Consider the following 24,163-nt stretch of genomic DNA (forward strand, 5'->3'; position numbering starts at 1 on the left):
AGAAGTGGGTAGATATTAGACACACACATATTGAGGTGATGATGATGATAATAATAATAATAATAATAATAATAATAATAATAATAATAATAATAATAATAATAATAATCCTTATATTCATGACATTTCCTACCAGGTATCCTTTCGTCACGATTTAGGAAAATTTTATTTGTTCTATAATTCTCGTACAATTAACTATCGGTATGCATTCTGAATGCAAGAATTTTTGGGATATACACATATGAAGAGTACAGGGTAAAAACAATCAGTCACAATTCTCATAAGGGATTTTCTCGTCAAAACTGGTAAAGGAAAATTATCATCACGGATGCAGTCATCCTTTCCTACTTTTTCATTAGGAACAACAATAAATTTTGCAAATGATGACATCACCCTTAAGAGAATTGTGACTTTGATTGTGTTTCCCTTGCACTCCATGGTTCCATCATTATTGCTTCCTGTATATTTTGTGGCTATATAACATGAAACAAACCTCTAGATTGCATAATGGGTTACATAATTGATTCGAACCCGCAACCTTGGGCACAGAAGGCCAGTACTCTATCGACTGCGCCACCCAGGTCGACATTATTATTATTATTATTATTATTATTATTATTATTATTATTATTATTATTATTATTGCTGTTGTTACAATAAATGAATTTGCTTTCAAATTTCCTGCGGCCTTATTATTAAAATGTTATTGTGTCAGTACTATAATATTGAATATGTGAAGACATAAACACAAATAATGGCAGTATGAACATTTGGATGTAAACAAGTGACTTAGAAAGTAACTGTATGCACATGGTTTGTGCTAAGAGTGTTCTTCGACAGTTGCGGTTCATATTCTTTACTTTTATTTTAAAATGACCACCGAAACTACCCCGCGAAGGCGCTGCCAATACGTAAGCAAACCGGTACGTGACGCAAAGGTGTGAACACACGGAGTGGGGGAGAACTGACAGATCAGACTTCAAATTCTCCTTATTGCAGCTTGTGCCACCACATGCGTGAAAAGTATGCGCAGTAGCTCTGTGCGTTGTCTGGATTCTTTGTGCCATTCTTGGCATACCAAAATCAGAGTTACTCGTCATATTTACGGACCAAATACCGTCCTAATTTCCACCAAACTCGCTGAGAAGGCGTCCAACTTTCCCTTTGGTGAGTACTTTCATATTTCAATATAATTTTCATACATTACAATGAAGTGTTTTCGCAGAAATAGCGCTAGAATGCTAGCAATGTGATCGCGATTCCTCCAATACTTTACATACTTGTCATGTTTGCCACTACGAACTTCCGGCGACGGAGGATTGAGTTTACGTACCAGTGAGTTGTGACAAAACATGGATTTCAGGCATGTCAAACTAACCTACAGAAAACACATCGTGCAGTTGGTGTTTATTGATCGTAGTGTAAGCTATGTTAAGTGTGGTCAGCGAGAGTTTAAGTGTGGTAAATGACAATATTGCAAAATGCAGGGTTAGTGGACTGCAGGAAGCATGTCGGCTTCTGTTACGATATCAAATTTGAATGAATTGTAAGTTTCGCTATATAAGTGAATTTCTGTTAAAATAATTAATATACAGATTTTAATAAAGCATTCTGGTGTCTGCATCATGTTTTGTGGAACATGGATTCAACTTGATTAGGCTATATTTTTTCTGCGATTTAAAATTGCGTGACGGTCTGACGAATACAGCATACCGGCAAGATTTTTTGAAAGTAAGTTTTCTTTTTGTATAATTTTGACAACCTGAATGTGAAAGGCGTTGTGTGTACGTTGCGCCTCCAGTAGACCGATATTTGATTGAAAGGTATGCAAAATATTGGAAATACAGTAATTAATTGATTTAATCACGTAAAATGTGATAAAACATATTTAAAAAGTTGATAATTTTATATGTAACATTTAAGAAAGGAATTTATTCCCATAATAAATGTATATGTGAGTTTATATGAATTAATCGTGAATATGAAAACGGAAATACTGTGTAAAATGTTTCTGTTTTAGTGTCATGTAGAAACCATATTGCGAAGCATAATATTGCAAGCTTATAATGCGCGTCATTTAATATATTTGTACATAACACTCCCAAAATAGTGACGCGAGAATAATTATTGTTTAACTTGTGTGAAGTTTTCGGTTTAATAATTCCTAAGATGCTATTTAAAAGCAAACAAGACTTGTTTATAGTATTATCTTTGAAGTGTATGACTGTATTGGCGGACGTACGGAGGCAACAGACAGCTGTTGCTATGGGCACAGACTGAGGCATGACTCCATACACTTAACGGAAGGGAGCGAGCATATGCTTTCACGTAGAGGATGTTGTTTGTGTATGTTATGTATTGCATTCTAAAAATTAATCGCCATAAAAGATAAATAGGATAAAAGGTCTAAGTAAAGATTTCTTCGTACATTTCATTATGGTTAGAATATAGGCTACCGATTTACATATATTTATATGTGCACAGATAAATATTTACTAAGTCACATGTGAGGATGAAGTCACATTCTCTTAGATACTACAACTATAGTAATTTTGTGAACAGATTCAAATATCGGAAATCTTTTTGGATTCAGCAATAATATATTAAGTCCATAACGATTCTTTTCTTTTTGTAAACTAATTTAAGTTGTAAAGAAATATTATACCACGTAATGTACTTGATTTTAATTGACAAATATTCTTAATGATGGGCAAAGTACTGTCAAAAATTCTTTTTTGTATAACTTATTAAATAGTACGAGAACTGGTCAAAAACTGTTAGCACTGCAAAAAAAAAAACAATGGAAGTTTACTCATAACATTTTGTGGCCAAGTCTCTCGTGATGTGTTTGTAAATCGATTGCAAAAATGAGATAATATAAAATTATATATACCTTAGCGAACCAGTATCAAATTGCATGGGTGACTAATTTCAATTACACCACACGTGGGATTCTCATTTTGTGAATTATAAAAATGTTTCTAATCGGGAAAAATTAAAGGACTGGTAGATGGGAGATAGTTATTTGTTTATAATACGCACATTGGGTAACAGAACTATTGTAATGGAAGTAAATAAATTTTGCACTCCATTGTACACGTTTCGGCATTAGTGGCGTAATAAGTGGGTGAAGTAGTGTAATGCATAATACAAGATGGTAATAGGCCTACTGTGTTAAAATTTCTTCACCCATAAAGGATGAAGAAAAACTATTTTTCTTAGATTATTTTGAAATGTATATGTTTTTTCTAGAATGTGGATTGTCTAATGTGTTTGTCGTGAGCATCATAACAGAAAGTAAAGAAGTAATATATTCGTAATAGTGAAATGTTGACTTTCTCGAATTGAAAACACCGGTACCACCGCGTACTTGAGTGGAAAGTACAAAGCACATTGCTTGGGAAATCTACACAGTTTCACGTATGGATTGCGTAATTAAATATATAATAACTTCCTTATTTTATTGTGTTAATGAGTGCTACCTTTAATATTTTGTGAAATTAAAGTATATTCTAATTCGATGGTAGCTTGGCATTCATAACAAAAGGGGAGGGGTATACCGAAAGGGGTTCTTGGTTAGGTCATTAAATTTATATTAAAACACATATATAGATATGTAGGTCTATATATATACATTTATTATATATATATACTGTACATATTCTATACTTCCATAGTACCTAAAACAACATTCGTATGAAAATTGTTTGCACATGACTATTTAGTGCATTCTTATGCTGACAATGAAGCAAAATATTTTAAAAAGGTATTAACTTATAGCAACATTATCATAATCGGCTATTTTGTGCATCCTATAGCCTACTGACAATGAAACAAAATATTTTAAAATGTTAACAAATTTGTCATCACAGCAACATACAACTAGTTATTTTGTGCATTCTTATACTGATAATGAAACAAAATATTCTAGAGAATTTACAAAGCTATCACCATACCAACATTATCACAAATGTTTATATGATAGACTTCGTGAATGTTATTTTATTTTCGGCGGTCGACCTGTTGAATTGATTGTTTTGTAGGTACAGCATTAATTAGTAGTTATAACTCGGAGTACGGTAGATATTGACTGGCCTTCGTTGCCCGCATTTGTTCAGTATGGATATATCAATTTAAACGTTTCCACTGCTACTCCAGTTTTTTACTTATAAAAACTGCATGAGGGAGATCATTTTGGTGTGTATAGAATAAGGAAGATGGAGAGATTTAGTAAAGAACGTAATTTAAGTAACATTATTTTACTTGCACAGTGAAATAAAATGTTGAATTATAAACCCACGAGTAAATGATACATTTATAAAGAATAAAATGCCAAATGTTGATATTACTTCACTATCACTGTACTACATACAGTAGGCTACTACTATTGTTACTCCTGAATTGATTACTACTCTCCTGCCATTATTACTACCACTACAGCTGCAGGAAATCTAATTAAAATATTGATTTTTGCAAGGTAACCATTTCCAGATATTAAAATATTTTGTCATCTGCATTGATAGTAGTAGTTGCACTGGCAACGGTAGTACGGCTAGCAGCAATAAGATCATTTTCAAATACGTGAATTAAGCCACGAGTCTGTTCCGTTTCTAGTCATTCACTGGTCGTTCCATCGCTAAATGTTCTTCCTCCCTTTTGGTACACAATTAAGCAGTTTGAGATAGCCAATGCATACAAGCTACTTCAAGCTGTTTCGTAGTTTTTAGTTAAAAATTTCCACTATATTTTATTTTATAGTAGTAGTAGTAGTAGTAGTAGTAGTAGTAGTAGTAGTAGTAGTAGTAGTAGTATATAGTTTCATGATTCTTAAATCCAGAGAATGTTTTGCATGATTGTTTGCTGAAATATACTCAGTAGACTTTTCCAACCGCACGGGATAAGGAAAAATAAGTCTGTATAAAAGTATCTATTATCCACTTTGTAATATTTTAGAATTGTTTTTACAAAAGTATAAAATCATATCGTCGTTGTTCCTGCAATAACTCCTAGGTGCAAAATATACAGTTTTTCAGTAGGAAGAAAAAAAACACATTTATTCTTCTATGGCAGTAGTGCATAGCAGATTGTGAATTCTTACATTTTCGAAAGAAAGGAATATAATTACATATAGGAGATTTTATTATTTGGTGTATCACTATTTAAGTTATTTAATAGAGCAAGAATCTGATAATCGATAAATATGTCACATAGGAGTTATTGCAGGAACAACAACGATACCGGTATGTATATTTTTTCAGTACTTCAATGAAAGGACAAAAGTAGCAGAACGTAGGGAAACGTGTGGTCTCCACTGTGTTATTAATTGTTGGTACAAAGCTGAGTTTGATATCTTACGAAGAAAATAGAAATTAATCGTGAGCCTTGCCTAGTGTTCGCTTGCTTAGCTGTTAAACCATACTGGCTACATGACCAAAGCGTGCCGTTCTTGTGAGTGCTGTGTAGTATTGGTTCATAATCTTCATGCTAGTGAAAACACAATGGAAAGCACATGACTATCAACAAGCAAATAAGTACAAATTGTAATTTAATACGAACTGTCATCGATGCTTAATGCAATTTATAATGTAATAAATATATTGTCATGCGATATGTTGTATAGGCTGCCGATCCCACGTCACGAAGACATAATAACTTAAGTCTAGAGTTCCGTTGGAAATCCAATGCGAAATTAACACAAAAAAAGAAACACAGAAATAAATATAAAAGCAGATTAATTAGATAAGTAATAATATTATTAGTAGTAAACCGCATTCCAAATTTGTTAAATAATTTGTTTGTTTTTATAATTTATAATTTTAAACAGAGTTTCTCTGAATGGTATATTTCTGGATGTTAGAATAGTAGAATGGGTGAAGAAATAAATATTCATGGAGGTGGATAAGTACGTAATATTAATATTGGAATATCCATTGGTTCGTTTATTGTTACTTTGAAATAGTGTTCGAAGGGTTTTTATTTATTTGTTATAGGTTGTTGCATGTTTTTAATGCAATTAAGAAGACACCGTTAAGACTAAACTTACTGTAGTGTCATCTACAGATAAAGCGGAAAAGTGACTACAGCGGAGGCGCGGCCGACATGATGAGTGTGTATCATAAACCTGTGGTAGTCAACCTCGCTTTTGCTGGGAGCAGCGGATTCATAAACCTGCACCGTTGGTTAAAATATACACTTATACAGTATGACTGTAAAGTCATGATAGGGTTTTAAATGATTATATAATTGTAACGAAACACGTTACAGATGTGAAACAGCCACTAAATTAAAGAATAACTCCAAGTTTTACTGTGTGTCACAGAATATCGATGCGAGCTCTTTGGTAACTCGACGGACAGTTAAATGGTACTTCAATAATTGAGGCATCCTCTGGAACAACACCTTAACTACAAAATCGTGAGTTGAAGATACAGAGCATCAAACATTTTAGATCTGGTACAACAGTATTGCGTAGAACGACGACATTAAAATGTTTAGAAGGCGCTCTGTTTGTTGGAAGGAAATAATTGAAAAACATAATATTTTATCACCCGCGCCGTGGCGTCGTGGTCTAAGGCATCCTGCCTAGGACTCGCGTGACGGAATGCGCGCTGGTTCGAGTCCTCATGCAGAAAGAAATTTTCTCATGAAATTTCGGCCAGTGTATGGGACCGGTACTCACCCAGCATCGTGATGCGCTTGGGGAGCTACGATAGGTAGCGAAATCCGGTTGCGAAAGCCAGCTATAACGGTTGGGGGGATCATTATGCTAACCACACGATACCTCCATTCTGGTTGGATGATCGTTCACCTCTGCTTCGGCATGTGGGCGTGAGGCCAGCAGCCGGCTGGTCAGTCTGGGCCCTTCATGGGCTGTAGCGCCACGGATTATTATTATTATTATTATTATTATTATTATTATTGTTATTATTATTATTATTATTATTATTATTATTATTATTATTATTATTATTATTATTATTATTATTATTATTATTATTATTATATTTTGTCAGAAGTGAAGTGTGTTGTCAAGGATGCAGTATATTCTGGAAATGGTAAAACGACATAACGTACGTTAAGTTGTTATTCCAGGGAACTCTTCAATTACTGCCACTCACGACGAAGTACATCAGGAGTGACTGAAGTGATAGCTTCTCCGATTCTCCAGAGGAGTGGGGTTTAGAGCGTAGGGTGACCAAACTTTTCGTATTCCCCTTCCATTTCATCTCTATGGAAAAATTTAATTTAGGAATAATTTCCTAGGACAGAAAAGTGCGGAGGAGCTTATTTGTTGCGCACATTTACGCATTGATTTCTAGGGATTACGGATCATCCTATTGTCAGGACAGATTTTTATTAACACTTTTATTCCATTCGTATGTTAATCGGACTCAGAGAAAACATAAAAATCAACATTTTGAGACTTCGTGCAATCTGTTACGCAGTTTTCGTTCAGGAGTTCTTCTTCTTTTGATGTTTGTTAAAATTTGACATTTTAAATGTGATTTTAATTATTATAAAATGTCATAAAATGTTTCTGGTGTCGCACATATGATTATAAGAAGTATAATAATTTACTTTATGTGAAAAAAAAAATTGTCGCCACGGCTTTCATGAACAAGATGAACAAACGAAAGGGAAGGAACTCTAATTTATAACAGGTAAAGAAGAAAATACATTTATTAATAAAAATGAAATAAAGCACTCTATAAAAATTATAAATTTAATACGTCATTAAGTCACAGTTAGTACTTTGTTGCAGCTCCTTTGAGATTATACCAGTCCCTTTCTCTGTCCGGTATTGCCTGAACAAGTGTTTAGCTGTAATTTCCTTTTCTCGGTTCTCCCCATGCATCTGTCAGTTCCATCTTCAACTTTCCTAATGTTTGTATGTTCGTATTTTAGTATTCTGCGCTTTTTATTCCTCTCAGTTCCGATGGCATTTAGATCCGGAGATGTAACAGGTTAGAACAGCAGTGCAACATTAGTAAAGGTAGGAATTTATACCACAACATCAGGATATCAGGTTAGTTGTGCTTAGACTATCGTTATGTCATGAATGACGTGAAGTCTGAGGTATGGCGAGGTTACAATTGAAATGTGTTTTGTATCGCAGCAATTGAATGGGGATATGTTGCTCGTGCGTACAATGAACACTCTGTGCATACCTAACTTTGTAGTCTCTGTGGGTAAATTCCTATCTTTAAACATTAGGTATATTCAGAGAAACATGAGAGACTTTGTTGTTAGGTTTGCGACATTGATAATACCAGACTTTACGTCGTCCAAAACTTCTTACTTTATGGGAGCATTTCATTTTCCGCAAATCTGGCTTTTAGGTAAAGCTCACTGTGAAGCAGACTTCAATAATTTCAAGGGGAAAAACTGTTCTGGGGCCGGGTATCGATTCCGCAACCCCTCGTTTAGCGCACGAATGCTTTACCGGCTGAGCTACCCAGGAACTACACCCGACACCGTCCCAATTTTTCCCTTTATATCCACACAACTCAAGTGGGCTGACAAGGCGCCAGAAACCCAACTTTGAGTGCACACAAACTCTGTGCGACTTGAATTGTGGTTTTCTGTAAACGTACCTAGAGTGACATATATTATGCAAATCTGGCCAGAGTGGTATTCATGGATTCTATGCTGTTAGATGGGCCTTTCTACCTTAATCCTGACAGATTCAGGTCCCATCATCAGATTAGTACCTGACTAGCTCCAGTGCCCAGAGCCCCAAACCCTTGTATAGCAGCATCAGAAGCCCGTAGGTCCTATCTCCAAGACTTTACTCCAGCCTGTTTTTAACTATTACAGATGATAGAGAAATTGAGGGGGAAGTGAAGAGTGTTGGTGGATTGAGAGAGAGAAACGGGAGTACCTCGAGAAAATGTTCTGCAACGTCTGCTTTTTCCACCACAAATTCCGTCACGATCTGGCCTGGATTCGAGGCTGAGCCGCCTGGATGGAAGACCATCGTGCTAGCTCTTTAGTCACAGACATGGTGGTAGTTGGGGTGAATAGGCCGACTATGTCTTTATTCTTTTGTATGCAATTATTAAGCATGAAACCACACAATGTTAACAGAATACAAATAAATACCGTATATTACTTTTTCGCCATAAATAAAAGTAAAAGTAGTAAGAAAACTAAATTAATATTACTCGTGCATTTTATGCGTGATTTGTAAATCTTGTCCACGAAGGCAAAAGTCGCATTTATTTTAAAGGTCTTCTTTGCGTTACAAGTATTTTTATTACGCATTTCAGAACAACTTAATTAGGAGTGACATAAATATTACGAATTATTTGTAATTTTAGTCGTAATATCGGTAAGGTCCTGTATCTTGTGCCGGTAATCATTGTGGAAAGGCCCAAACTAAAAGTCCTCGATGTATCATAGGGTTCCCATTCGTCCCGTTTCTCCCGGGACAGCCCCCTTTTTTGATCATATGTCCCGGTGTCCCGACTTTTTTTTCAAATGTCCCGCTTTTGAATAGCATTCCTCTCTTTTCAATAAGTAGCGCTTCTAGTGACTAATTCAAAGAACATTATATCTATTGCAATGTTGGTGATACGTAGAGCGATGCTCTTTTCTTCTCTCTTCATGCTTATGCCGGCAGTATAATTTCTGTTTCCGATTATATTCAGTATCATAGCATCATAGCTGGAAGTTGAGGTTGTATAGTGCATTATAATTTTGTACCGTTTTTCATCATTCCGAAACGTAAATGCAGTATAAACGATAGCATCAGAAGAGAATTCCCATTCATCAAAGGTGCGGATGAAAATCTGGAATGTACAGTTACCCTGAAAAAGAATGAGACGATTCTTGGTCTCGGAAGTTAAAGTTCTACAGCGCGGTTCACTCGATATCGACGTAGGGATACATAACATGACAGATAGTACAAGAATTGTTACAAGGACCAGAATAAGGATCACGAAGAAGACTGCCATTTAAGGCCAGGATTTCACAACATAGCTCGAGTCCCAAAATATCATTGCTTCACTGTACCGAATGGCAAATGCCTGCTAAGGGATCTACATTCTGGACTCCTGCTATCACTGTCTTGTCTCGGTAGCTCATATAGTAGCGTGCCGGTTTCATTGTATAACCGAAACGTCTCGTGTTCGATCCCAGGTAAAACTTTTTTTTTATTGAGGTGTAATTAATTTGTTCAGAGTTCCTCGGCTGTCTAATTTGTCGAAAAATATGGAATAATTTATGCCCAATTTCTGGGTCTTACAAGTGGGCTGAACCTCTTCAAAAAAATAAATCTTACTTGGAAGTTAAAAGTATTCTTCCTCAAACAAAAATCATAAGAAACAAAAAGAGACCTGTTAACTTAAAATCTTGTCCACATGCCATCAGCTTCTATTACAGCTCTAAGTCGATCCGGCATGGATGTCACGAGATTGTGGAATAAGTTCTGATCCCCGGCGAGATCTTCCCAGGTGTCAACAACTTGATCCCACAATTCGTCTCGATTTCGAGGGCGTCGGTGGGCATAGGTGGCTATCCTTCTCTTTTTCAATTCCGCCCATAAATTTTCGATGACATTCAAATCAGGTGACTTCGGAGGCCAATTAATGATTTCGATCTCGGGTCTCCTTTGAAACCATCTTCGAATGCTTGCAGCATAGTGCACGGATGGTTATCCTGCTGGAACAGCAATGTTCCTTCGGGAAAATGTTCTCGGGCGGAGGGAAGGAATATATTTTCCAGAATGTGCTCGTAAGTTCCCGCATTAAACCAGCCATCGATGCGTTCTATAACGCCAGGTCCATCGTAAGACATCCACCCCCAACACGATATGCTAAAGCGCCCCGATCTTTCACGTCGGTGCACATAGCGCTGATCATGTCGGAGACCATCCTCACGATAGACACGGACAGGACCTTCGTAATCACTCGAGATGGTTGTTTCGTCGGAGAAAATTACATTTCTCCAATCGAAATCCACTCGATTGGTAGCGAAGGCAAGACGGTCGACAGCTTGTGCTTCCCCCAATATTTCCATTTGCGCAGCCCTCCGGCTCCTAATACCGCGGTTCCTCAACCTGCTGATCACAGTCTGTGAAGAGCCGGGAAAGTTAGATGCTGCTCTTATTTCGTTAGCAGTCAGAAAGGGGTCCTGTCGAACTGTCTCGAATAAAAGAGCATCCTCTTCCAATGAAGAAATCCGCGGACGCCCAGGAATAGAGCGATTTTCGACCTCCCCAAAATTTTGGTAACGATGAACCCATCTCGCGGCTGTACTTCCAGGAACACCGACCAAACGGCCAGCAGATCTAGCCCCATATCCAGCCTCAACTAGAGCTATAACTCGCTGTCTCATGTCACGTCGGTTCGCCATTACGATGAGAAATGAGAGATGACGATAATACTTTAGTGTAGATAATGACTATTTAACATGATATAGAATTATTGAAATAAGAGGCATCTTGCATAGTAAGAGTTAATAAATCAACCCTAAATTAAATATCTAAATAACAGGATATAACAGGAAGTCCAATTGTTGCGAAACTAATCAAATTAAATCTAATTACATTAAATAAACAAACCCCAAGTTATGACACCACATTGCTACAGCTAAATTGTATGTTATTAACATAAGCATTGAATAGGTCCGTGGTTGTGCGTTGGACGACAAAACCAAACATCGAAAGTTCGAATCTTGCCGAGGAATGTAACTTCTTGCTTTTTATAATGTAAATCAGACTTATAACTACAATCATTCATATTTCTTACATTATTTATTAATATTTATAGCCAACATTGAATTTGTAAAGAAAAGACTTTAGAAATCTCATATGGAATTTGTGATCTGTAGTGACATAAACATAGATTATTTCTCGGAACTTTTCCGTAAAAGTAAATTAAATTCACTCCTTGAAACTGGAAACCTTATTCGTAGGGTCATTTTCCCATAGCATACAAGCTGAAGTAACACAGCCATTGATAAACGTTTTGTACACAGAATTAGACTGAATTCCTATTCGACAGAACCTATAATCAATGGCTTGTCTGACCATGATAAACAAATCCTATGTGTTTCCAATGTCACTGAACAATTTCAAAATATTAATTTAAAAACTAAGAAAGGATCGTAATTGCTGTATCTAGTGATTATTTACATTTATGTCTACAAAATGAATCTTGGAAAAACATATATGATACTGGTACTACTGATATTAAGAGTAAATATATTGAATTTTTCTCTTAATTTCATAATCACTTCAGTGGATGTTCTCCACTCAATGTTGTGAAAAAATTCAAAAGTTAAAACATGTAGATAACGCAGGGACTTCAAAATCTCATGTATTAAAAAGAAGAATCTATATGTAATGAGTTGCAATGTAATGATCTTCATGTTCTTAAATACTACAAGAAGTACAGTGTAATTTATCAAAAATTATGAAAGAGGGAAATAGAATATATTTGATTAGAAAAGTACAAAATTCAGATAATGCAATTAAACCTATTCGTAATATTATTAAATTTAAACTTGTAGATATCCTAAGAAAGAAAATATTTTTTCATTAAAACCAATGATTATAAAGTAGAGGATCCCAAATCTATTGCAAATTCTTTTAACGTATTATAGTATATAGTACAGAAATATTATTGACAACTTAAACATTCAAGATTTTGCAAAAGATACTGCAATTGGTTACTTAACAGATGTATTTAATAATTATTATTAATATATGTAATTAGTCAATAACTGCAACAGTGCTTATACATTCAATCATAACATGAATGAAATTGAATGCAAACACGTAGATAAAATAGTTAAAATTAACTGCAGGGGTGAGAATGAAATAATCCAAAGCCATACTTTTAACAAAAATGGTTTTTTGCGAGTGCATTTCTTACACATATGGGAAAGCTATGAATAAATTATTGTAATAATTACTCAACAAATGACATAGCCTAAGGACTCTAAACCTTTGTAAAAGTTTGTCTATTATTATATATTTTTTTAATTTCATTTTAATTGTTAGTTTTTAATATATATATGCATTTACATTGTATATATGTGTGTGTATAAATGCATTCATTAGATTAACGTTTATAATATTATAACTTGTAATTTTGTATTGTTTGCGATCATTAACACTTAATCTCAGGACTTTGTAAAACTATATTTCAACGTGACTTAGCTATTTCAACGTTATTTAGACAAAAAAAATTGTTGTGTAGACTAAGAATCGAACTCGCACTCTTCTACACAACACGCAGAAGTCTTACTGTCTGAGCTATGGAAACGACATGAAAGCTTTCCTTTCTGTGCGGAGTGTCGATCTAGTCATGAAGGTCCATTGTCGATTTAACTACACGATTTATGTATATATTTATCTTTTATTTACGTAATATTATCATATTGTTTGCAGTTTTTTAATTGAATTTCGGAACGATGCTAGTAACAAACCAAATAGCCTGAATTTAAGTAACTCAATATTCGTTATCTTGTGTATCGGTGCTCTGGTCTCCGATCATGTGCAGTGTCGTACATCTGAGACTTAGGAATATTCAATCGTCTCATCCTTTTCCAGGGAAACTGTACATTGTGAAATTCTAGATTTTGCATTTCACATGGTGGCCGGTCAGACATAGTCAACCCGTCCATAAATCTGAGAAATACTTGAATGCATCTTAAAATATTATCTTCACTTTTGTTTACAGTATCTATCAAGTTGTATTTTAATAATAATAATAATAATAATAATAATAATAATAATAATAATAATAATTGCAAGCTTTGCTGAATGGGCATTGGGATGTATTTTTATAATTTGATTAAAATATTATGATTGCAACATATGTAATGGATTTATTTTTAAATTTGCAGTTTTTATTGCGTCCCGTTTTTACTACAAAATTTTCCAGGTTTTTAAGTAAAAAATTGAAAATGTGCCAGTTTTTTTAAAATTACATTAGGGAACCCTAATGTATCACTATTTTTCATTCTGCAGTAGTAATAGTACGTAGCAGTAGTAGGCTAGTAATAGTAGTAGTAGTAGTATTTTTTTCATAGGTTATTTTACGACGCTGTATCATCACCTCAGGTTATTTAGCGTCTGAATGAGATGAAGGTGATAATGCCGGTAAAATGAGTTTGGGTTCCCCATCCAGTTACCCAGCATTTGCTCATATTAGGTTGAGGGACTGGAAAAACCTCAATTAGGTAACGTGCCCCGACCGGGATTCGAACCCGGGCCACCTGGTTTCGCAGTCAAACGCACTAACCGTTACTCTACAAGTGAGGAAAGTAGTAATAGTGTTAAATGACGCAAAATTTGTCTGTCATTTCTCGCCCATATTGAATTTCGATGCTAAATAAATAACCTCTGCACTTTTGCTTACACACATTAACAGAGACCAGAGACATGGTTCTTTTGCGTACCTTTTACGACACGAGTCTTCTAGTAGTTTTACTTTTATCCCTGAGGAAGTCATGCTAAAGATTCTGTCGCTCTGGCCTGATTTAAAGTCGCAGATCTCGGTTCCAACAGCTAACATGTCCGCTGTTCTGTGATGAACAAGCAACATTAATATGAATATTGAACCAGTTATTATTTTTAAGATACACAGATAAGAAAGAACAATACTGACTCAAAAATCGATTACAAATTTTCGTAAGGTAATCTGCATGTTATATGTTAACAGTTACTTTTATTTTACATTTGATAAGTACTGTTACCTATGTTTTTAACTCCAATTGCGAAGCAGATTATTTATATGCAGTGTGTACCGTCATATATCTTCAAGGTTTGGTTCGTTTGTTCTTTTTCTGTCCCACTCTTCTGAGGATTAAGGGCCAATATAAGACATTCACAAGTAGGGAGACTGCTCTGTTCATGTGCACAGTATGGCGCAAATACTACCGTCCATGACAACACATCAGGAGAGAGATAAATTTCCACTTCTCTGTCGGAAATAGAACTGGATAGATAGGTAGAAACACCATCGCTTGAGCCACAGCGCAAGACTTGCATTAGGCCTACAATGAAGTTAAGATGCACCGTTACACCCGAAGGGCTGTCAGTTAGTGAGGTACAAATCCCAACGAGACCAAATGAACAGAAACTGTATTGAGACATTATTCTTGCGATACTTCAGTTTTCTGGCACAATCCACTATTTATTGAGAATTCATAGTCTTCGCTACTTCTGCTGCGTGAGGTTACTGGCAGTTATATTGCATTCTTTGAAATAAGTTAACGCATTAAATTACTGAAAAAAAAGTGTCGTATCTTTTTAGGTTTACAAAAAGGCGTTTGTCACGGTAAACCATTCTCTACTTATGATATATCTAAATTAGAATGCTTGGAAATTAAAGAAATTGCTTCGGATTTATTTCGGTCATATTTGAGTATCAGATATGAAATGTCAAAAATTGATGAAATATGCTGTAGTGACATAAGAAAAATTATGGCTATGTCGTAAGGTACTGTATTAGGTGCAGTTTTATATATATATATATATATATATATATATATATATATATATATATAATAATAGTAATAATAATAATAATATTATTATTATTATTATTATTATTATTATATACACATATCTCAAAAATAAGACAACCTAATACAGTACCTTGCGCCACAGCTGTATATAAACTTATACAGGATGGATGGTAACCACTGCACCAAAATGAAACTGGTAATAGATCATGAGGAGAAATTTGAAAAAAATATAAATAAGTTTTTTTCTCTAACACCGTTTTAGAGAAAACTGTTATGTTTCTATTAAACATTTGGCAACATCACTACTACTGCGATAACGCTAGCATGCACGGCCTGCACTCCTTATCTTTCCCTCACCTTCTGATATACTCATTCAGAGCCACGCGACAGGGAGCAGAATTGCAAGATTCATTTTAACGATTTTCGCAATTATTCAATTTAAATTCATGGTTAAACGGTTTAACTTACAAATAAGATTCAAGACAATAACTGTTCAGATTATTTTTACCTATCTGCGTGTGTAGCAATCAGCCATTTCGCGCGGACCATTACCGCAATAGAGCGCTGCAAACATTGTGCAATATAGTCTTTGTGATATATACTGTATATATATATATATATATATATATGAATTATTAAGTATTAATCTAAAAAGATACCATACAATTATATCATCTGCAGATGTACAAATTACTTGTCCATGTTTGGAAGAAACTTAACAAGTTAAATATTTAGGTGTTATCATTGATCAACATATAAGTTGGAATAAACATAAATAGCTTACATATACATAGTGTTTTAAAAGTAAGCCTAACGCATAATTGTAATTAAAAGTGAATGACTCGATTTTTGACAAAAAAAAAAACACAGACACGTCAAAACTTATTGTAGGCCTATATTTTAGAAACTAATATTTTTATGGAAACAAAATATTTTTGCAATTATTGTTGTGCGAGTTATTACGTCATAGAAAATATTTTCAAATGGTACTCTATAGTTTTATCATCTCAAAGAGCATATTTCTTTTATGTAATATTTAATTTCTTTTGTAGGCTACTATGGTTATGGATATTATGGTAACAGTTTTATTGTGGATACATTTTGTTAGTCCCTCTATTATGAAAGCAACTTTATTGATGAAACCATAAGATATTCTTAACAGAAAATGATCGCTTTATGTCTGAATGTCTCTGAATTTCTCTTCTGTTCTTCTCACATTTGACAGAGAAATAGGTGACCGATTTGAATGAGAATCATTAAAAAGTGTGCATACCTCTTGTGTATACCTTCTGTCATTAAATCCTATCTTCATCAGAATTTCAATTCTGTTACTTTCTGGGGCTAAGAGGGATGAAGTTACAGGAGAATGGAGAAAGTTACACAACGCAGAGCTGCACGCATTATATTCTTCACCTGACGTAATTAGGAACATAAAATCCAGACGTTTGAGATGGGCAGGACATGTAGTACGTATGGGTGAATCCAGAAATGCATATAGAGTGTTAGTTGGTAGGCCGGAGGGAAAAAGACTTTTGGGGAGGCCGAGACGTAGGTGGGAAGATAATATTAAAATGGATTTGAGGGAGGTGGGATATGATGGTAAAGACTGGATTAATTTTGCTCAGGATAGGGATCTATGGCGGGCTTGTGTGAGGGCGGCAATGAACCTCCGGGTTCCTTAAAAGCCAGTAAGTTACTTTCTGTCAAGAATATCTTATTTCATGCTGATTTCATCAATAAAACTCCTTTCATAATACAGGAACTAACAAAATATATCAACAATAAAATTGTTACCATGGTAACCATAACTATAGCCATTTAAAAATTTCTCGATGACATCGTAACTCGCACAATAATAGTCGCAAAATATTTTGTTTCCTTTCTAAATATAAGGTTTGACCTGTCTGTGCTTTTTGTCCAAAATTGTCTCATTCAATTTTAATTGGCATTCTCCAAAATTATTTACCTATTCATTTTTTAAGAATAATATATATTTAACAATATTTGAGTCGGTATGTAGATATGGTAGATACATAATATTATGTGGTTGGGGAGAAAGTGCTAAATCACATCTTATTCAGTTGTCTGTGCTTAAAAAATAATTAGAACTTGTTTGTCAAAACCCTGTTAATTATCCAACACATTTGATTTTTTCCTTCAGAATTTTGTGTTGTTATTGAACAAATTTACAGTTTAAATTTGTTGAACTTTCATAAAAATCGTTGTGAGTATGAAGATGAATGAAAACATTTCACAATAATAGGCGAAATATGTTATTTCCTTTACCTGAACCAAAGTACAATACAAAATCTGAGTTCATTAATTCTTCATATCATGTACCAAGATACAATCAGTTTATTAAATAAATTAAGTAATCTTAATAATAACATTTTCTGTAAGATAATTAAATGTCATATTTGTTTAAATTGAAACTATTCATTTTTTAATTTATTTTTCGTATATAAATATCTTTTAGCCTAATTTTTTGTAAACCAATGTTTTTTTTTTTTTATTTTAAATTTCTATTTAAAATTTTTATTATATCACTTAACTTCTAGTATTACATTATGTAATTGGAACTGCCCCAAGCACGAGCATTTGCTCTTTTGGGTGCAAACCATACATTTTAAATTATATATATATATATATATATATATATATATATATATATATATGTATATACATACACACACATATATATACACACAGACTGTATATATGTAATTTCAATAAATTTAATTCAATTCAGATCAACTGTAAATGTGATCAGTGTTAAAGAAAGAAGAATGTTATAACGAACTTTCCAGTTACTTAATAATAATCTGAGACACGACAACCCATGAAGGCCTCACGTCCACATGCCGAAGCAGAGGTGTACGATCATCCAACCAGAATGGTGGTATTATGTGGTTAGCACGATGATCTCCCCAGCCGTTATAGCTGATTTTCGTAACCGGATTTCGCTACCTATCGTAGCTGCCCAAGTGCATCACGATGCTGGGTGGGCACCGGTCCCATACACTGGTCGAAATTTTTATGAGAAAATTTCTTCTCCCATGAGGATTCGAACCAGCGCGCATTCCATAATGCGAGTCCTAGGCAGGATGTCTTAGACCACGACGCCACGGCGCGGGACTTTCACTTATTTAAATAAACATTTTAGTAAGCATCAAGTAACCATTTACAAAAATGAATTTCTACCGTAACACAAAGCATTACAAAGAACGATAATAGGGCTATTTGGACAGTCACATATGATACTCCTCACATAATGAATTACAATGGATGTTCTCTAACCGGTTCACCATTTTAAAATTTATTTTCAGGTAAGCCTACTTCAGGGCGCCATGTGCTCACAAAACTGATCAGAACAGTTATATACAGAAAATTTCTTGAATTGAGTGATTCTATTCAGTATTTTACCAACAAAGGCTTTCCTTCCTTTCTGGCGTAAGAAAATATTGTCATTAGGTCGTTACAGCCAGATGTTGACACTACTGAGGCTGCGTGGTCTACACCAATGGTATTCAATCTTGTTTGTTAGCGATCTCCCAAAATACCTTTTTTTTTTACCTTCGTACCCCCAAACTGCATTGCAATTGTTTTAAGAAATAACAAAATCTATGATTGATTTGTATAAAAATAATACTATTATTATTATTATTATTATTATTATTATTATTATTATTATTATTATTATTATTATTATTCATACATTAGTTATTGATGCAATAAGAATAGTAATGAATTACGTAAAAGTTAGTGAAGCAAGGAAAAGCAAGATTTGATATTGTAAAAGAAAATATGTAAACTGCAATAATTTTTAGCAAATACAATAAAAAATGTGAGCATTTTTACATACTTAGTCAGTGGAATGCGTAACCCTTGAGACAACCTCCCTTACGCCTGGGGGTACGCGTACCATAGATTGAATACCACTGGTCTACAACGTCAAGCTGTGACACAGACGGTCCTGATTCGAGTCTCGAGGCCTGGAATTTTTCATTGACAAGGACAACGTCACAGTTGCGGGTTTTCTTTGGGTTCTCTCTTTTTCCCATGTTAGGCATTAACATGTCTCCCACCACTGGGTAGGGACGATATTGAACTTCATCATGGAAATGTTTTTGCTAAACCAGGGATAAACAGCGGCAACACCTAGTTGTCGACGTGCGGAGAGGGCTCATCTAGGAATATGTGGGGCTGCCTGCATGAAAGTTGGATCCACAGCGACCTTAGCACAGTCAATATGATTGAGAATGGAGTAGCCGGGGTTAGTGTAACAGTTGACTGTCATGAATGTAGCGTTACTCTCCCCAGTTAGGATAATAGTAGTAGTAGTAGTAGTAGTAGTAGTAGTAGTAGTAGTAGTAGTAATAGTCATAATAATAATAATAATAATAATAATAATAATAATAATAATAATAATAATAATAATAATAGTCAAATGTTCCGATAATTAAGTTATAGTACCCCATTGAAATCATTTTCTCTTCATGCTTTTTGTGCCGAGCTATTTTCCGAGTCAGATACGTTTCCTAGGTCGTGAATTCGCCATGTATTTTTTTCGTGAGTATAAAATAAGAGACAAACTGTTTAGAAGCCGAAGGCCAATTCATGGACTTAGCATATTGGAGATTCTAGTGCAAAGAAGGAGAATACAAGTGGAACATAAATTGTTTTCATTTACACGATTACCGCACCGAAGTTTGAATTAATTGTTAATTTGAAAATGTCTTACATAATCATTGTATAAACTTATATTTGTACATACCTCACATTTTAATTACTACGCGAATTACATTGAGAAAAAAAATATTGCATTGCTCTGAGAATTAAGTTTCCAGATCTGTTCAGATGTTTTAAACATCTGCTATGTCGAAACTATTGTTTTTGACATCGAGTATGTCTCTGCAGTATTTTCTGTGGAATTGTGTTTAGTTATTGTGTACATTTTATTTTTCGGGAATTTTAATTGAGTAATGAGTATGTTGTTTACATTTTATTTTTCGGGAATTTTAAGTGGGTAATAAGTATGTATTTGTAATTTAGAGATAAATGGTTACCGGTACTAAATACAATCAGAACTTTATCAAATGTTTTTCACAAAAGATCGTCATAAACTTATCTGATTTTGATATAATAGCACAATTCTATTTCATTTCATGATAAACGTTTTCAGTTTTTTAAAAAGCCATCATCAGATCATCATTAATCCTTAAATTGAACAGTTGTTACATTATAAACATTGAAAGACAATGGGTTGCATAACAGCAAATCATGTTGAAAATGTAAAATCATACAAAGGAATGATAATAATAAAACTTTAAATGTATAGACAAATTCAAAATTGTTAGAATATTAAAATCAAGCATTAGGTCCAATGTGAAAATTATGTGAAATAAACAGCATGCACTTCCTTGCAATTATAATTATATAATTGCAATTATAATTATATAATTGCAAGATCTTGTAATATAATACCTTCTACATATAATTGCAAGATCTTGTAATATAATACCTTCTACATATAGGAAGCGCATGCTGTTTATTTCTCATAATTTTCACATTGGACCTAATGCTTGATTTTAATATTTTAACAATTTTTAATTTGTATATACATTTAATGATTTATTATGTTCATTCCTTTTACGATTTTACATTTTCAACATGATTTGCTGTTATGTAACCCATTGTCTTTCAATGTTTATAATGTAATAACTGTTCAGTTTAAGGGTTAATGATGATCTGATTATGGTTTTTAAAAAACTGAAAACGTTTATCATGAAATGAAATAGAAATATTGTGCTATTATATAAAAATCAGATAAGTTTATGACAGTCTTTTGTGAAAAACATTTGATAAATCAACACAGCTTATCGGATCCAACATGGGTATTAAATTCAAAAATCAGAACTGTTTCTATTTATTTCTCCTTTTTACACAAGAAACAGTAGTGAAGAATATGTATGAATAAATAAATTGTAGGTCTACTATTATAAATTTTATTATCTTCAGAGCGCAAACGTCATAACTAGTTATGATGAATTAAGCCCTAGTAGTCCTGTTTTGGTTTGATGCAGTATTGTTTTGAAAGATCTTCTGTTTGCTTGTAATCTTGTTTTGTTAGTTTATTTTTGAACTTTTATTAATGACAGGTTCTACTTTCAATTCTAAAATTTGAACATGTGTCTTCTACTTCAGAAGTACGTATCTTGATGTTTTTTCTAGAAAATTTAATTTCATTTACTTAAGTCTTTTTGTTTAATAGTTTGAAGAAATTAAAATAATTTATTTTAAAATTCATGCGAGTCTTGGAAATTATTGCACCAACTTGGTACACGCGTATGCCACCATTCATGTTTGAATGCAGAAAAAAACGAATCACGAAAATCCCGTCAATACCGAATCCTTGTAAATGATAGTACATGAATGAGTGCCAAGGTCTGAGCATACCATTCCTCTTGATTACGCGATGTACAAGCTTGTGTTGAAAAAGTTCGATGAAATATATTAATAGTTGTCGTATACATGTTTAAATTGAAATCACATATACTTTACAGTCCACACCTGTGGAGTAACGGTCAGCGAGTCTGGCCGCGAAACCAGATGGTCCGGGTTCGAATCCCGGTCGGGGCAAGTTACCTGGTTGAGGTTTTTTCCGGGGTTTTCCCTCAACCCAATACGAGCAAATGCTGGGTAACTTTCGGTGCTGGACCCCGGACTCATTCCACTGGCATTATCACCTTCATTTCATTCAGACGCTAAATCACCTAGATTTTGATACAGCGTCGTAAAATAACCCAATAAAAAATATATATACTTTACAATGCATCTCATATTTTAAATAAGATACGTACGTAGGTCTATTATAATATAATCTGACCTCTATTATCAAGTTCGTTGAAATTTAACTACTAATATTAATAATTTCAAGCTATGCCAACAAATTTGTATTACGGAATATGGAAATATAAATGTAATCGTATACTCTTTTCTTATTCTTGACGCGTTGATGGCGTATTTTATAGGATTCCTTCTTTTTCTCAATGATATATCGTTAATAAACTCTTTGTTGTCAAAAAGCAGGGTTAGACAACAATACCAACCGTTTTCTCCATCTTGGTCCGGATCTTGAAAGTAGTATTCCACTTGTCAGAGTACAGTAGTTGAATTAATCTACCGTCTGGAGGAATAGAGACAGTTTGTTATCGTGTAGCGATGCAAGCCGTGCTATCTTGACAAAATTATGCCTGTATTGTTTCCTGAGCTCTTAGCGTGGCTTAGACGTTAGATGCCCATTTTCGATGTGATGTATATTTTAATATAAAACGATTAATTAAATTAAAGTCCATAATATACTGTATATTTTATTTACGGACACGTGCTCCGTAATATTTACTGTAGGTAAGTAAATCACCATCATTCACGGGTTAGGTCATTAGACCTTTTCGAATTCATCGGCTCCTAGATCTGCCTACATCCCGTCTTGCTCTCGGTTTGTATTGTATCATTTGCTTAGGACATCTTTCCTTATTCATCCTGTCTATTGTATTATTTACTTAGGATATCTCTATTTATTTTCCTATCCAGTTTTGTCTGCATGTTTCTATTTTGTCTGTTATTGCAAAAATTTCAGTCTTTCTAATTTCTGTGTTTTAAATTATGTCTTCCCTTGCACAGACTTTTAAGACAACAAAGAGAAAACGATTTTTGCCAAAAGAAGTAAGTAAATAAATAAATAAACACAAACAAACATTCCAATGGCAGGAAGATAAACATTTTATTAATCTATTCTTATCTCAGAAGAAAATGACATTTCATAATAGCCTATTATGCATAACATATTATTTAAACTCGCAGTAACTCAGCCATAAGATTAGCAGTGCCACGTTTTAAATACTAGTCCATAATGAAATCGCGAATATATGCTGTACATATGTTTTTAGGACATCATGCAACCTGAATTCACTTTGTTAGGATGTAAGCTAGATTCGTATCTAGACAACTGTGGTAGAAATTTATTGCAATTCTAATTCTATATAAAAAAATAAAATGTGTGTGAATTAAGTTGTTTTATATTTACTTATATTTTTGTCATAAATTTCAAAGTGTGTCATACTAGTGTTTAATCAGCATAGATGTTATTTATATACTAGGAATATTTTAATTTGATTTCAAAACTCACGATTAACTCGAAAACCTTAAGCAATGGAAACATTTTGAAAACAAATTTGAAATCAGAGCGATGATTTCTGTGAGAATCCGCAGTTCTAACAGACAAAAGTTGTCACTCGCCACTCAAACCCCCGCATTTAACTCGCCGTAACTCGTACACCAGCACAGATTTTGAATATCAACCACTTTTAAAAGTAATTTCCATTCTTTCTGAACATTTCTCTCGCTTTGACTCATGCAAGCAAATTCAAGCATGTACGAGGACAAAGAAATGAATTCCAGGTAACGCCCCTTCAGTAAGCAAAGATAATTATAATTATTATTATAAGATAAAATAATTATTTATAGATCGTATGCTAGTTTGGCTTACCGAAAACTATCTTCCAGAAATCTTCTATACTCTGGGTTTTCATCTTAAAAAAATGAATCTTCGCTTTAACTCTTGAAAGCCAACGCGTTTCAGAATGCAGCAATAAATTTGTATGTTCCGCTTCCATAGACTTCC

General features: G+C 34.0%; 1 protein-coding gene across 5 annotated transcripts in view; it reads left to right on the forward strand.

The window, feature by feature from the left end:
- Window positions 1-1,001: 1,001 nt before the first annotated feature.
- Window positions 1,002-24,163, forward strand: part of sd (TEA domain transcription factor 1 homolog scalloped) — a 643,950-nt gene continuing 620,788 nt past the window's right edge. For 3 of the 5 annotated variants that reach the window (XM_069831056.1, XM_069831057.1, XM_069831058.1), the window contains exon 1: window positions 1,002-1,167. In XM_069831056.1, coding sequence (XP_069687157.1) covers window positions 1,026-1,167 — 142 coding nt within the window. In that variant the 5' untranslated portion in view covers window positions 1,002-1,025. Of the gene's footprint in view, window positions 1,168-1,317; window positions 1,547-24,163 lie in introns of those variants that run through there. The other 2 variants (XM_069831060.1, XM_069831059.1) reach the window with 2 other exon arrangements.

The sequence above is a fragment of the Periplaneta americana genome, chromosome 7 (genome assembly GCF_040183065.1).
Source record: "Periplaneta americana isolate PAMFEO1 chromosome 7, P.americana_PAMFEO1_priV1, whole genome shotgun sequence".
Classification (NCBI taxonomy): Eukaryota; Metazoa; Arthropoda; class Insecta; order Blattodea; family Blattidae; genus Periplaneta; species Periplaneta americana.